The sequence below is a fragment of the Anas acuta genome, chromosome 4 (assembly GCF_963932015.1).
Source record: "Anas acuta chromosome 4, bAnaAcu1.1, whole genome shotgun sequence".
Lineage (NCBI taxonomy): Eukaryota > Metazoa > Chordata > Aves > Anseriformes > Anatidae > Anas > Anas acuta.
In genome coordinates this window covers 33,259,133-33,273,712 of record NC_088982.1, presented here as the reverse complement: position 1 = coordinate 33,273,712, position 14,580 = coordinate 33,259,133, and the positions used below count along the sequence as shown (strand labels likewise).

Below are 14,580 nucleotides of genomic sequence, written 5' to 3'. Positions count from 1 at the left end.
CATGTGATACCAGCTCAGAGGCTGCCAGACAGAATTGTTCTTTTAAAGCCTCTGCATAATTATATATGTATATAATATCTATATATTTAAATCATATATATATACATATTTTTTTAAAGAATATGAGAAAGAGAAAGGAGGATAGCACGGAGGGAAAAGGAAGTATCAAGACTAGCATAAATGTTTGAGTTGCACTTCTTGTCATCTAAAAATAAAACATTTAGGAATAGATACCAAGTGTTTGGAAATTGAGCTCTGGACCCAAATAATTCCCATAGTGTTTCAGTTCTGGCTTTAATTCTGTCGATGTTTCAAGATTTCAAAATATGATTTATTAGTAAAAAGGACCAGGGCACAATTGTAAATTGAGTGTTAACAGTTATATATTATAAGTAGTAGCTCTGTTATGATATCACATAAAATTCACATTAAAATACAGCGACTTTGGCACTTCTTTATTTCATAAAATTCTAGAATTCTTCCATCTCCATTTTTTGCTAATGAAAAGTTATATTCTCTGTCACAGTAAGACAGAGATTGTAAGATTTACAATTCCTTTAAGAGCTTCCACTTAGTCGCCACAATGCACCACCAAACTTTCAGGGACCAAGTGTAGGTGGCTAAATTGGAAAGCTCTTCTTAGATTCCCGAATGTGGACATCTAGAGTGAGCGTTTGGAGGAGACTCTCTTTCTTCCGCTGATATATAAAGAAGCTAGGAAGACAGACTCTTAATTCCTTAAAGTGGATACCAGAAGCTAGACAGTGTAACAGTCTCCTTTGCTCCTCTTACTGCTCACTGCAGGATGTCCACCCAAGCGCCAAAGTAATTTAATAATTATGATGTAAGCGACTTGGAGGCAGATGGATCCTAAAGGCTTTTTGCATTTATTACTATGATAGCTTTATAATTTGTGCCCTGAAAAAATGATGTGCAGGGATCAGCTGTACAGTGCTGTGTTACTGCATGGAGGTGCTGTAGTCACTAGACCACAATGATGGTGTTCAGCAGGGGACCAGCCATGGAAAATGAAATATTTGGGCAAAGGGTTAATATTCTGCAACAGCTTCCTAACAAAAGAGGAGAGAGAAGTGGGTAAAACACCTAACTATTTTCAAGACAGCTCCCTGTAAATTTAGGGAGAGGATTTGGTTGCACCATCTGGCAGGCAGGCAACCACACTAGATGCCCTGCCTTGTGCTTTCTCTAAGGGCACGGACCCGCCACAAAGTAGACAGTGGAGAATGACAGTTCTGAGATGTGTACCTAATCCAGCCCTGCCTTCACCTGCAGAAACATTTATATGTTTGGTGTTTTTTTTTTGTTTGTTTGTTTTGTTTTGTTTTTATTTATTATTATTATTATTTCTTAATGCTGGGTTAATTCTGAGAAGAGGCTTTATGGAAGTGAGCTAAGTAGGTTTGTGGCATTGTACTTCCTGAATGATAATAGAGACACGTGATCACTGAATTGTGTCTCATTTTTTACAGGGCAATTTAGAAGAGCGGCCTCCTCGCCCGATCTTGTTCTAGCGAAGCAGGCTCGAAATGTGACTTAAGTAAAATAACTCACTGGCATCACTTTTCCCTTTAAGATTTCCAAAGAGTTCTTTTTCTTCTCATTCAGTCTCATTAATAAATTATTGTTATTCTGAGGTCATCTGTAAACCAGACTGCAGCACTGAAACCACAAGGTTACACAGAATAAATATGCTTTAACACAAATCTCGCAATTTAAATATATGGAAGTTCAGAAGGACATATACACTTACTTTTAATACCAAATTTGAGCTTGGAACAATGCCCTCCTCCCGTCACTTTTAATAGGAACATGGAATCTGCCACGCTACGTTAAGCCAATGATCCATCAAGCCCCATATTCTCCACTCTGCTTGGCAAATGCAAGATGCTTCAAAGGAAGGCAAGGTGCCCATTGTGCACTTGGCCAATTTTTCAATTTGAGTAGGCCACTGTGCAAAAGCCACTCCGTTCTTCATGTCAAGTCCTTGTCCCATGTGGCTACAAATGTTAAAGTAATCAAGTGACATGAATGACTCAATGTACCATTTTAATAGTATTTAAGGTTACATTTATGCTCTGATCTGGTCTGTTTCTCTTGAACTGTCAACTGGTTTTGTGTCCAAAGCTCCTCTCATTCATTCTCTGTACATCTCCGCTTCCTACTACACCTCAATCCAGCAGCTAAGCAAATCAAGTGTGTTCACAAGTCCTTACAAATTTACATCTACTAAAAAGTCGGCTATGATTTGTAAATAGCAATTAAGGGACATTTCTATTAGCTGCTCGGCATTACAAACCATTATGCAGCAATCAGAGCGTTACAGAAGTGCCCCACTGAAGTTCCTTGATCTGAATTATATTCTAATGCTGGACATGAGTGTCTTTTCATTTCCGAGGTGAGAAAAGGCTCAGTACTTCACAGTTATCACCTGTGCTAGTAAATTGCTGGCTAAGGGACATGTTGTGCTGTGACCTACTAGAAAACACAAGAGGTTTTCGTTATTTCTTTTGATTTTGCTTATTTCTCTATTTATCATTTTATAAACATTTTTTTTTCCATTCTTGTTCTCTGATGTTTACCTTCAGGATTTCGTTTACTGTTTTAGGACCTGGGACCTATTTTGCAATGTTTTCACTTTTCTTTTCCTCTCGCTGTCTTGGACTTTGGTTATAACTTAAGAATCGGGGTTTGTCAAGCCATCTCAGAGACATGTTGGTTAGGTCTACTCTCCTACAACAAGAGTATCTTATATTCTGGGCAACTCACAGGTATCAGAAGGCCATAAGCAGCACTCTAGCAAGTGGCACACTTTCTATCTATATATAGATTATACAAAATAAATTGAATTAATATAATTTATAAACTCTATTGTTGTGCTCTGACTGCATGCAATAGAGGAAAGTGATCGCTATGACATGATCACGGTGTATGCATTTAAAAAGCAGAAGCAAAAATCTTTCAAGATTAACTACATGAAAAGAGACAACAAACAGAAACAATAACAGATTATTATTTTTTTCTTATCTAGGCTAATTGGGGGTATAGCTTCTCTTGTTTAACACTGCTTGACAGAGTATCTGAGGGATCTGATAACTCTAAGGGAGACAAAAAATATAGGGGAGACAAATGAAGAAAAGCTTTATACAATACATGGAGTGGCTGAGAACACAGAAGAGAACAATCACAGCTTTGACTGGAGGCCAGCTAAACAATACATCAAATGCAGCAAGGACTGATCAAAATGCCCAGGTAACATTTCCCTTAGCATCTCCCTTCCCTGTTTCCAACAAAGCTCAAGGCAATGCCAGGTATTTGCTGCCAGGGCTTTGCTGCTGAAGTGAGCTTCAAATGCCTGGGCTACTAATAGTTGTTACTCTGCTGTGTGGGGATGGCAGGGTAGGGGGGAAGAGGAAAGGTGGGCAAAGTAAAGGAATGTAAGGAAGAAACTTACTTGGGTACGGGAAGCTTTTTTTGATTTTCTATGCAAAATTTCCCCCTTACTTTTCTCCTTCGAAGTTCCTGCAAAAATCAAAGACATGCTCGTGCCATTTATCTGGATATCATTTGTGGTTTTCACAAAACTGGATGCTGACTATTTAATTGGCTCAGCACAATCAGACAGTGGGGAATGTAATAGGGCTACAGGGAGGCACTATTAAGGAAAGTGTCCAGAAGCCCTTTCATGATCTAATGAGCTGCGTAGTGATAACTGGGGAGGTGGTTCATGAGGAAAAAAGGAAGAAAATGCCCAGACACTGATCCTTTCTTCCCTCCATTCCATCTCAATATCTACTTCATTTCTGTGGTGATGTCATCTCTGAAGATGACCGAACCGAATATTGCCTTCTCCACAAAATTATTTATTTTTTTCCTGTGCACCTCACTGGTTTTGGAAAAGTCACTGTATCATTGTAGAACTTTGCTTGTGTTCCCAATTATTTCACCCTCCCCTTTTTAAAATGCATTGGTTTATAATTTGGGGTCGTTTTTATCTGATACAAGTATTTTCATTACAAAGCATCAAGAAGAAAAAGCAGGTAAGTGAAGAAACATTTCTATCACTCATACATGACTGAGACACCATTTCTGTCAGATGGTCATGCACTGGTTTGCAGTCACTCCTTTCCATTTTTGAGTGTCATACAGAATGGGTAACACAACAGATTCACTCTTATTAAAAGGTTTGCTCAAATTATCCTGAATTATGTTCAGCTATGCCTGAATCTGAAAATAGACCGTTCTAAATGGACAAACCTAATAGCTGTTTTTAAGTGAAAGTGGTTTCACTGTTAAGAAGTTAAAGGATTCCCCTTTGATGGCTTATGATATAATTTCGAAAATAGGAAGTGTGAGGCTCTTGAAATTATTGCATCTAATACTACAGGTTAGTTATTTTTTGAAGATTGCACTTATAAAAGTGTTTTTTATTAATCTCAGAATCTGATTTAAGCTTTATTTTTATTTCTACCAGTTTTTCAAATAATCCTATATGTCCTTCAACATGGTATTTTTACACCCAGGATGTATATTTGCATGTGTGTTTTTAACAAGCCCTTGAAAAAGCCTTTGGATCTGTTCCATGGCTTTCACATGATGCCCACATCAAAGTCCAAATTACACAGATTCCCAGCTTCACAAAGTTTCTGACTTGCCATATGTTTCTATCAACAACCGTTTCATCTCATAAAGAAACCATTTGTACCACTTTTTGCTCGTAGACTGATATAGATGCTCAAATTCCAATTTTTCAGTGCTTGCCTCTTGCTATTAAGAGAAACTTTATTTGAGCTCTTCAGCAGTACCAAAAGCAGTCCCCTTTAGTTGAATTTAGAAGTCCTGGAGGGGGGCATTCCTAGACAAAGACTGCCTTGTTGCATTCAGTTCACACTCAACTGTTAGTGGGATGAAAAGTACTGAGGGAAGTGGAAATACCTCTACTGTGGACATAGAAATGCTTTCTACATGAAAGACATTTTCTTATGTCTGTCATGCTATTGCAAAATAGTTTGCATTCTACTGCTCTTTTGCTGAATAAGCATCTCTGGTTTCATTTTGAGTTTTAATGGGAACCGTAGTTGCTATTTACTCCTAAAAACCAGGACATAAGGCTCCTAAAAACCAGGACATGTGCCTTTTAAAAATTAATGTGATCTGCAGGGGTCTCCTGAGATTTACTTTTTCTCCTTGATTTGTCTGAGGTACCAGTCTGGTTGAATTTGGCTGTGTTCTAAAATCCTGGGGAAAATTCTTCCATTTTTTTTCATGAGCTTGGGTTACTGTTTTTATAAAAAGAAAAATAGGAAATTCAAACTCCATCGGAAGTGGCCGCAACATTGCCATTGAGCTGAACTCACCAAAAAGGTGACAACGTCCTTCCAGGTTTTCTTTCCTAAATAATTCCTGAAGTTTGAAAATGAAGTCCTAAGAATACCGGTAGGGGAAATGTGGCCTCCATCTCTCTGTGCCAGCACCTGGTCACACATGCGATGGGACACACAGACTGCTGGAAGGCAGCAGCACTGAGGTTCTCTAACCCGTCTCCTACCTTTCCAACCATCTTCCTCCCCAAAATATCTATTAATTGAATAGGACATCTACCTGTTACTGACAGCAGTGGAATTTTGCTAATTTTCATGGGAAAAGATATTGTATCGTCACTAGATTTTGGATAAGCTTCAGGGAATAATGTATAACTACAGTCGTATCTCTCTTTTCTCACACTTTCCCTGTTTGTTGCTTGGAAGACTCTTGCCAGCAAGTGAAGTCTGTTTGCACAGAAACCCGTTTCTTCATTTCTATTTTTTTTTCTGTGATTGAGCATTTCTGAGTTCCTAGAAACTTCGGTGTCTCCTCACTCCGTTTTCTGAAAAGTGTCTTCTCTTACATACAAGGAGGGAAGCTGTAATTAAGGTACATCTTATTTCATTTTATAGCACAGAACATGTACATGGGATCCCCAACCTTGTAGGACGCATGAACTTGGTGGGAGTTGTAGGTACTGTGTGCTACGCAAGAGCAGACAGCTGGCAGCTGGTGGCTGTTTTTATCAGACGTGTATGTAGCTTCATTGTCTCTCATATGGATTCTGATTACTTCCTATTCAACGTCTCAGAGCACATCTTACTTCTGAGATAAGACGTGCCCTCTTCATAATAAGCTTATCACCAGCAGGCTTAAGGCTAATCCACCAGTTGCCATCATCATCTCCTGGTCACTTGGGAGTGATGACATTCAGAGCGCTCTGTGCTTCCCCGTGCTCTGAGCAGCAAACCATTTCAAGAGTAAGAATTATCTGGGAGAGCTGGAAGCCTGATTTTTGCCACACCAGATACTTAACTATTTTCTCACTTAGCCACAAATGACTGGGGAGCTCTGCAGGAGGGTGTTTGCCCATTCACAGCACAGCTACGCTGCTTCATGGGATCTTCCTGCAGTCTATTCCCCTTGCAGTTAGCTGCCCGTTCCTCCAATGCAGAAACAAAGAGGCTCCGATGACCCACTGGGTTGCTGTTACTCACGTGGTTAGCAGCGGTGTGTTATCGCCTGTCCCGCAGCAGTGCATGGAAGGAAGGATTATATTTTCAATCAGCACACAGAACACTCTGCGCTGTGGTTTTTCCTTCTCTTCCAACAAGAGGAATCGAATGCTTTGAGGCACATCAAGTAGTTTGCACCATGTGGTATTCATCCAGGGGCTCTGATGTGATTTAAGAAAATTAGGCAGGAAACTATGACAGAATCAGGTAATCTTCCAATCCCAACCACCAGCCAGCCTGGGCAAAGGAGCTTTCAGTGGTGAAAACCGGGATGGAGGATTTTCTCCTTCTCAGGGAGCAATGCTTGTCACTCAGATTTGTCTTTTATAACAGTAAGCTGCTACTTAACTTTCTTTCTTTTAAGGTGTCACGAGAGTAAATGTGCTCACAAATTAAAATAAATTTCAGTATCAATTAAAAAAACAACTTGTAAAATCCACTTGCTTCTGAATCTAAAACCCATTGTGAACTGTTTTAGTTTGTTACGTGGCCTGTTTGTCACATGCTATTATTTTTATTATGCCCCGCTTCTCCTATTCTCATCCCCACAGTGACTCAGATCCTGCTCCCCCAATTAGAGAAAGATTGAATTGTGTCCAAATACATTCAGACTTAATTACTCGCACTGGACAGAAATCATTGCTAATTTGCTAAAATAGGAGCTACTCTGCACTCCATACATCCACCGTGACACTCAATCTCATTAGTTGTTTACTGATGTGTCCTGCAAACCTGGAGGGCAAGGGAAGCAGTAAGCAGAAGGGGCAGCCCTTGCTAGAGGTCCCTTGCTGAAATATGGCAAAACACGGCAGTGGCCAGGTTTCCCCAGCTGATGCCCTGCATGAGGTTGAAGCAACCACTTCCCGAAGGCAAATGTCTGTCTTCTTTACTGGTACCACAGCACGCTGGAGGGCAAGGTCTGGAAGCCAGAGGTGGATAGCAGACACTGGCTCTGAACCCCATTCCTCTTGGGTTTCAGGTAGGGCTGAATGCCTGACCGTGGTCTGTGCCTGCAGAGTGCTTCCTTAGGGTTGCACACAATAAATCAGTTGTTGTCAGAAGTGGTCCCTCCAGAGCAAGATAAAGTGGGAAGCACGGTGCTACTGCTTCCCAAACAGTGTCCCAAGGATTTCCATGAGACTTTGATTTGGGGCTGCCAATCTAGCACCTCTCCTCAGAAATCTGTGTGAAAAACAGGGTGTGTTCAGTTGTGACTTTCCCAGTGAGCCTTCCTTACTCACACAAAACTCAGGGGTTTTACACTGAGCAGTGATGAAGCGGAACAAAACCCAAGTATGACAGAGCCACCGGGCTGTGTACGTGTGCCTCCCGATAACAGTCTTCCCTGAGCTTATCCCTGCAAAATGCATCATCCTAGCAAAACTCCTGAACTTTACAATTCCTGATTTAACTTTCACATGGGGAGTGGTCTCATGATGCCAATACCAACAAAATTCTATGGGATCACAGCTTGTGCCTTGCCAGATCTACCCTTAATACCTGTATCTGGGGCTAATTTGAGGCATTCACTCAGTAATTCTCTTGTTCTATACTCAGCTCGATGACCTTGAAGAGGAAGGGATGCTAGTCCCACCCTGAGGGTCAGAACACATAATAAACTGAAACACCGAATACACACGTGATAAACTTTTCTCTGACAACTGGCAAGGGCGTAGTAGGATGCATTGTATTCACCCACCCATATTCGCGACACTGTCAAAAAAAAAAAAAAAACATGCAGTAGTTAGAGATGTTGTCCTGTGACAAAAATTTTACTTATCACTTGGTTGCCAGCATCCACTTAGCAACAGGGTAAGGTTCCTGTTTGCATTTGCAGGGAGTATTGAATGAGACAGGGACAGAGAAACTAATACAAGGAAGAAAATCCAGCCTCATATAAAAATGATAAGTAAAGCAATTCTTACTGCACAGAAAAGTGTACCTTGTCCAAGTTTATAAGCTATATACAGTTTTCGGGGCAATGTACAGATAAGGGAATTGGTTCTGCAGTCCCTTTCCTAGTAGCACATTCATTAACTTCCAATTTCTACTAGAATAAGTGAAAGAGAGGAATAAAACTACTCATGTAGGTTCAGGATCCTGTGGATTTGTTCAGATGTGTGCAAAGACATTGGATGTATTCAAAGAAGTATCTGGCTTGCCTTAGAAAAATGTAAATAACAGGTGCAAACATGTAAATGTACACACAGTTGCCACTTTATGTAAAAATAAATAAATAAACAAATAAGGATATTTGCACATTTTGTGCAGATAGACATTTTGCAGGCCTTAGGAAATGTAGCTAGTATCTGTCTAATGGTTTTATTGGCAGGAGACTTCAGTAGCCTTTTTAATATCATAAAGTAGACCACATAATACAACTGCAATACCCAGCTCTGAGAGCCTGGTTTCAAGTGGGTGATTTGACAGTATTTTATACCCCCCCCCCCCACACACACACACACATTGCCTGGGCCTGAACGGCTGCACAGTGTGCATGAAAATACAGGCTCAAGCCTCAGGAATTTATCTTTTCATCTAATTTTAAAACCTTAAATCATAATATTAGCTCTGAGGCTGAGATGTGCTTACAGATCAGTGACATCACATCACTCTTTCTTTTTTCTTCATGCTGATTAACCTGTTTAGACTTTCATAGAAGTCCTTGGTGTAGGAGCTAAATGTCCTTGAAAACACTGGGTTCTTGGCAAGTAGGCAAATTCCCAGTATGAGGCAAAGAAGGCCAATTTTGCTTTCATTACACTGTTGCTATTCCCACCAACTTCCCAATTTTCATGAAAGTAGTACACACACACGTTAGAGAAGGGTTCTGTGTACTGCACGACCTGGATTCTATTTCTAGCATTACCGTGAGTGTCTTTTTGCCTCTCTTTACCCATCTCTTCAAGCAAATAAAGAAACACCGTTTTGTCTCTTGAGAGAAGATACTCTGACTTCTTTATAAAGCTGCAAAACAATCATTTGACATAATCGTATGGCATACAAGGTTATTCTGCAAAGGAAATTGTTACTAGAGGTTTCTTGCATATTGCTGACTCTTAAATCTAAATCACTTTGCTTCAACAAGAAGGTTTTAATGTCAACAATCCACATCTCAACAAGCAGGGTAAATTTATCTTTGAATTAATGTTTTTTAAATGTACCTCGCAGAAAACTTCTGCCACGAGAAACCCCCTGAGCATATTCATTAAACGACCTTTTTTCCCCATTACCTGTCACAGCCCTGCTGATTTGCATCTCCACTCAGCTAGGTGCTTCACAGACCTGAAAAGCATTACTGCTATGCTAGTTTAGGCTAAAATCTGAATGTATTTCCTGATATGTCTGGCTCATGAATGCCAGCTGTGATACCTGTTATTGCATTTCAGATCTTTACGCCATTCATTTGCCTGCTTTAAAGAAACTGAAGGGAAAAAAAAAAAAGAAAAAAAAAAAAAAAAGAGAAAGATAAATTTGGAACTCATGTTTTCAACAGTGTTTCAAGGAAATTTATTACTGTCGGTTCTTTAGACACCTTACTTCTATTTAGAAATGCTGTTTTTGATGACACACTTCCAGCTGAAGAATACTACCAACAGAAATTTTTAAATCTGAATTGTATATTTTTCATAATGTTGAAAACAGAAAAATTCCAGCAGGGAGTAGCTGGTCCATGCAAACAAAACCCCATTCCAATCTGATTTCAACCTGTCTCGATCAAGCCACCCTGGTGAAAAGAACGAGGGCCTCTATTCTGGACTCATTACAATTTGAACATTAAATACTTATGGATTAATACTATGGATGTAATGTCCCCAACAAACAAAAGCATGAAGAATCATCTTGCAAACAGCACCTTTGATAATATTATATTGTATCTGTTGTGCTTCACTGTTTGCTGTAAATCTATCAGGCTTTTCTATCAGTGTCTGTCCTTACAGTAGTATGCTTTTTTTTTTTTTCTTCACTCTGTCTAAGCAACTTCCAGGAAACGTTTTTCTAAATTAAAATGACATCACTTCAAATTCAAGCCTGTAAATTCAAGTCAGTGTTCACAACTGCACAAGGCTGGCATTGACTGTACAGTCTTTAACCAGCTGAGCAACAGACGGCACAAGCCTTCCTGTGTTGGTCTGCCTGGTATTTCACTCACGTTTCATAGCTTGGTTGCACTGACATCTGATACTTTGATAACATCAAATATTTTGGGGAAGAATAATGATTTTGGAACATCGGGACTACTAACATTATTAACATTTTCAAAAATGTGTAAATGGCTCATGATCAAAAGTCCTTCTTCGAGAACATTTGGCCATGCCCTGAATTTTGAAGGTGCAGTTTCACTAGGCAGGTTGCTTGCTTGTTCTGGTGTTTCAAAAATGTAGCTTAATGCATCTTCTTTGTCTGAATCTGGCACTTTGACACAGCAATGATTCTTAAATTCTTACCATCAGGTAAAGGCAGCAATGGCTGAAGTCTAATCAAAGACTCTTATATCCCTGTCCTGATACTGTGTTCTAGTAGCAGCCTGATCCTTCAAACTGGGGTAAATTTTCTGTATATAATTTTAATATGCCTGAGGTTGTTTTCCTACACATTTCAGTTGAGAATACAAAATAATTCTAAGATTATAACCATACAAAGTGCATTTGAGATATATAATGCATTCTCTTCCCATCCTGATTAGTTTTTTGGGTAGGATTTCCTTCAAATAAACAAAGAGAAAACAATCTCCACTGTTATTGGGCAGGAGAGTTCACATGCAAGCAAGTTCTGGCCAAAACTGACCAGAAAGCAAGCAAAGCAGGAAGGGCAGGATGAAGAAGAGCACTTAATCTAAATGCACATTAGGAGCACTGCATTTTGGCTGGGCGGCTTTGGAACAGTATCATGAGAAAGATGATTTGCTCATTTTTTCTTGTATTATCCTTCTCCTTCAATATCGAGACAAAATGTTCCCCTCTATGAAAAACTTGACTGGCACTTCCCCTCTAACATGGGCATTGAGGAGAATAAACACAGTGATGGTGGTGAGGTGAAGTAGATTTGTCAGAAGTCCATGTTGCTAGGGTATTATGCTGTAAAAAAGTTACCAGACTTTGGAAACAGTTCAGGGGAAAGTTCTGTGGGATGAATTATATACTGTAATATGTAGCATTGTAATTGCTTGGAGAGTTATCAGCAATTTACCCCTTAAAAAGGAGGGATGCATCAAGAAGGCTGCTGCAAGGATCCCTTCCAAGTGCAGTATCTTAGTGGCTTGGATAATTGAATAGATAGTAGTCATTAACCTTCACTGTAGAAACAGCAAACCAATTTCTCTTTAGACAATACTCAGATCATGAAAAATACAGTCTGTGGAACACCTAATACAAATTAGTGATATGAAGCACAACAGACAAAGCAGCAGTGTGACTTTCTTACAGCAAAGAACCAATATTAAATAACCCTTTTATCTGTTTCTGAAAAGAAAAGAAAATAAACTGTGATATGTGGGAACCTCACTTTGAGTATATGTTTGGGAAGCAAGAGCATTTTTCATCTACTTTCAGCTCTACTTCTATATTTTGTTCTCAGGAGAAACTGTAGAGGCAATAGAAAGCACATTTGTGTAGCCCACTGTGAAAACAGGAAAACAGAATACAATATGGGCACTATCCTTGTGTAAGCCAAAGGGCCCCTGCCAGAACACAAAGCTTGATGCAAACAGATTGTTGCATGCCTATAGTCTATAATATGTAACACTTATTTGTTGTGTATAACTAGCCTAGACACCTAGACTGTCCTAAAGGAATAACCCCAAGTAGTTCAAAGTTATAGTAGCCGTATAATACATCAGTTCCACAGAAAGCAAAATTTCCTCTTTCCATACATACCATGCATGTCATTCCAGTGAAGCTAAATGGGCTTTTCATGAGACAAAAGACATAAAAACCCACCTCCATAAATAGTTTAAAATGCAAATTAATTACACTTACAAAAAAATCCAAAGCAGTTCTTTCCTCAAAGTTGTAGCAGACTAAATCATCTTAGTGAAAGTCATGGTTGTTTTTTCCTTTGCTTCATCAGTACAAATTTTCTATGTGTGGAAAACAATAAAGGCAAAAGCCTGGCTGATCCTGAAAAGCATACAGCGTGAGGTAGTGAGCATTTTGTACTGTGTCTATTTAGTGCGGCTCAGCAGTGAGAAATCCATCTACGCAGCTGCATTTGGATTTAAAGTCCACTTTCTCTGAAGCAATTGGAAAACCTGCATGAATTTCAATTTCACCGGGATCTGAGTTTTTGAATACAGGTTCATGCAAATTCACGCGGACGGCGACAGAGTGCTTTGAGAAAGTTTAAAGCGAGAGAAAAATGTCACCTCAGCAGTATGCAGGTAAAGCAATGGCTGAATTGTATATGTAAATCAACACATGTAGTTTCTGTGTACCTACTCTTCTGCATAACCCGTGTATGAAAATACCCACAGCCTGCCTTGAATTTAATGGGGTTGCAGTTTTGTGGTATTTTCCCTACTGCATAATGCACTGGAAATCTTGTAGAGATGTAACATCTCTGCACATGTGATGTCTCTGTACAGCAGGAACCTTCACGACGGGTGTCTGTGGAGCACAATTAGCGCTGATCGCATGCAACAGGCGTCCTCACACCTCGCACCGCTGCCGGCTTCACACCACGTAGCCTCAGATCGGTCACTCGGGATACTTTTGGAAAGCTGGACTCTCACCAGCGGCAAGCCCGTCAGAAATCCGCTATTTTCACCAGAAAATCTTCCTTCCACTACCCCTAGCGCGGGGCAAGACTGTTTCTGAGAGGAGCGAGTTAGCTTTTGGGGGATTTTTTATGGGCTGGGCACCGCTGTGGGGCGCGGGCCCCTGAGGCGCGGAGCACCGCGGCAGCCGCCGCCTCAGGGCGCCTCACGGCGTTCCCGCTCGCCCCTGGCTGAGGGGCCCCGGGGGTCCCCCCCAGGCTGTGGCCGCCTTCCAGGGCTCCCCAGAGGCTCGCATCCAGCCTCTTAAAGCCAGGGGAGCCGCTCGGTACCGGGCGGCTGCCGCCCCGCCCCGGGGCGGCCGCTGGGCGGGGGCGTTGCTGGTGGTGGCCGCAGGTGGCGGAGGCGGCCCCGGCCCCTCCTCGGCCGGTTGCCGGTGCCGCCGCCTCAGTAGCGATGGTGCCCTAGCGAGGGAGGATGCCAGGGGGAGGAGAGGGGCAGAGCCGCCGCCGCCGCCGGGAGCCCCGTCTCTCGCTCGCCTCCCCGCTCGCCGGCACGGAGGAGAGGGCAGAGGGGCGGCGGGGGGCTTGCGGGCAGGGTTTGTGCCCCTGCAGGTGCTGTGCCCGGCGCCGGGCAGGGCTTTCTGCCTCCGCCTCCTCCTCCTGCCGCCTTCCCCGGCGCTGCCCGGCGAGCGGCAGCGGCAGCAGCAGCAGCAGCAGCAGGGGCCACCGACCATGTCCAGCAAGAGCCGGAAGAGCAAGGAGCAGGGGAGAGTGACCTTCCCCCCGCAGCACCAGCAGCAGGACGAGGAGGAGGAGGAGGAGGAGGAGGAAGGGGCAGAGGAAGAGGAGCAGCAGCGCCGGCGCCGCGGCTGGAGAGGCGTCAACGGCGGGCTGGAGCCCCCTCCGCCACCTCAGCGCGCCGTCAAAACCCTCCGGGAGCCCTTCGGCTACTACCCGCCGCCGCCCTTCGCCAGCACCATGTAAGTGGGGCCGGGGGGCGGCTGAGCGGGGTGCCGGCCGCCCAAACCCCGGGGCAGCCCCGCTCAGCCCCGCCGAGCCCGGCACCGGCACCCGCACCCCGGCACCCCCGTGCCCCGGCCCCGCCGCGCCCCCTGGCGGCCATTTCGCGCCCCGCCCCTCACAGCGCGCTCCCCCGGCCCCTCTCGTCCTGAGGCGAGGGGCGCGGGTTAAACCCGCAGCCAGGCGCTTTCTCAAATTTTTCTGGCTGCTCGGGAGCCGTGTGGGGAAAGGGGGCTGTGAGCACGCTCGGTTTGCCTCGTGTCCGTGCGGTGGGTGTGTTACACAGCTC

The 14,580-nt window shown here is 42.7% G+C and overlaps 1 protein-coding gene across 2 annotated transcripts in view; it reads left to right on the top strand.

Moving 5' to 3' along the window:
- Positions 1 to 13,622: 13,622 nt before the first annotated feature.
- The window catches only part of TRPC3 (transient receptor potential cation channel subfamily C member 3), a 40,918-nt gene continuing 39,960 nt past the window's right edge, over positions 13,623 to 14,580 (top strand). Inside the window, exon 1 of one of the 2 annotated variants that reach the window (XM_068680646.1) lies at positions 13,623 to 14,251. In XM_068680646.1, the coding sequence (XP_068536747.1) occupies positions 14,004 to 14,251 (248 nt within the window). In that variant the 5' untranslated portion in view covers positions 13,623 to 14,003. The remainder of the gene's footprint in view (positions 14,252 to 14,580) is intronic. The other variant, XM_068680645.1, reaches the window with a different exon arrangement.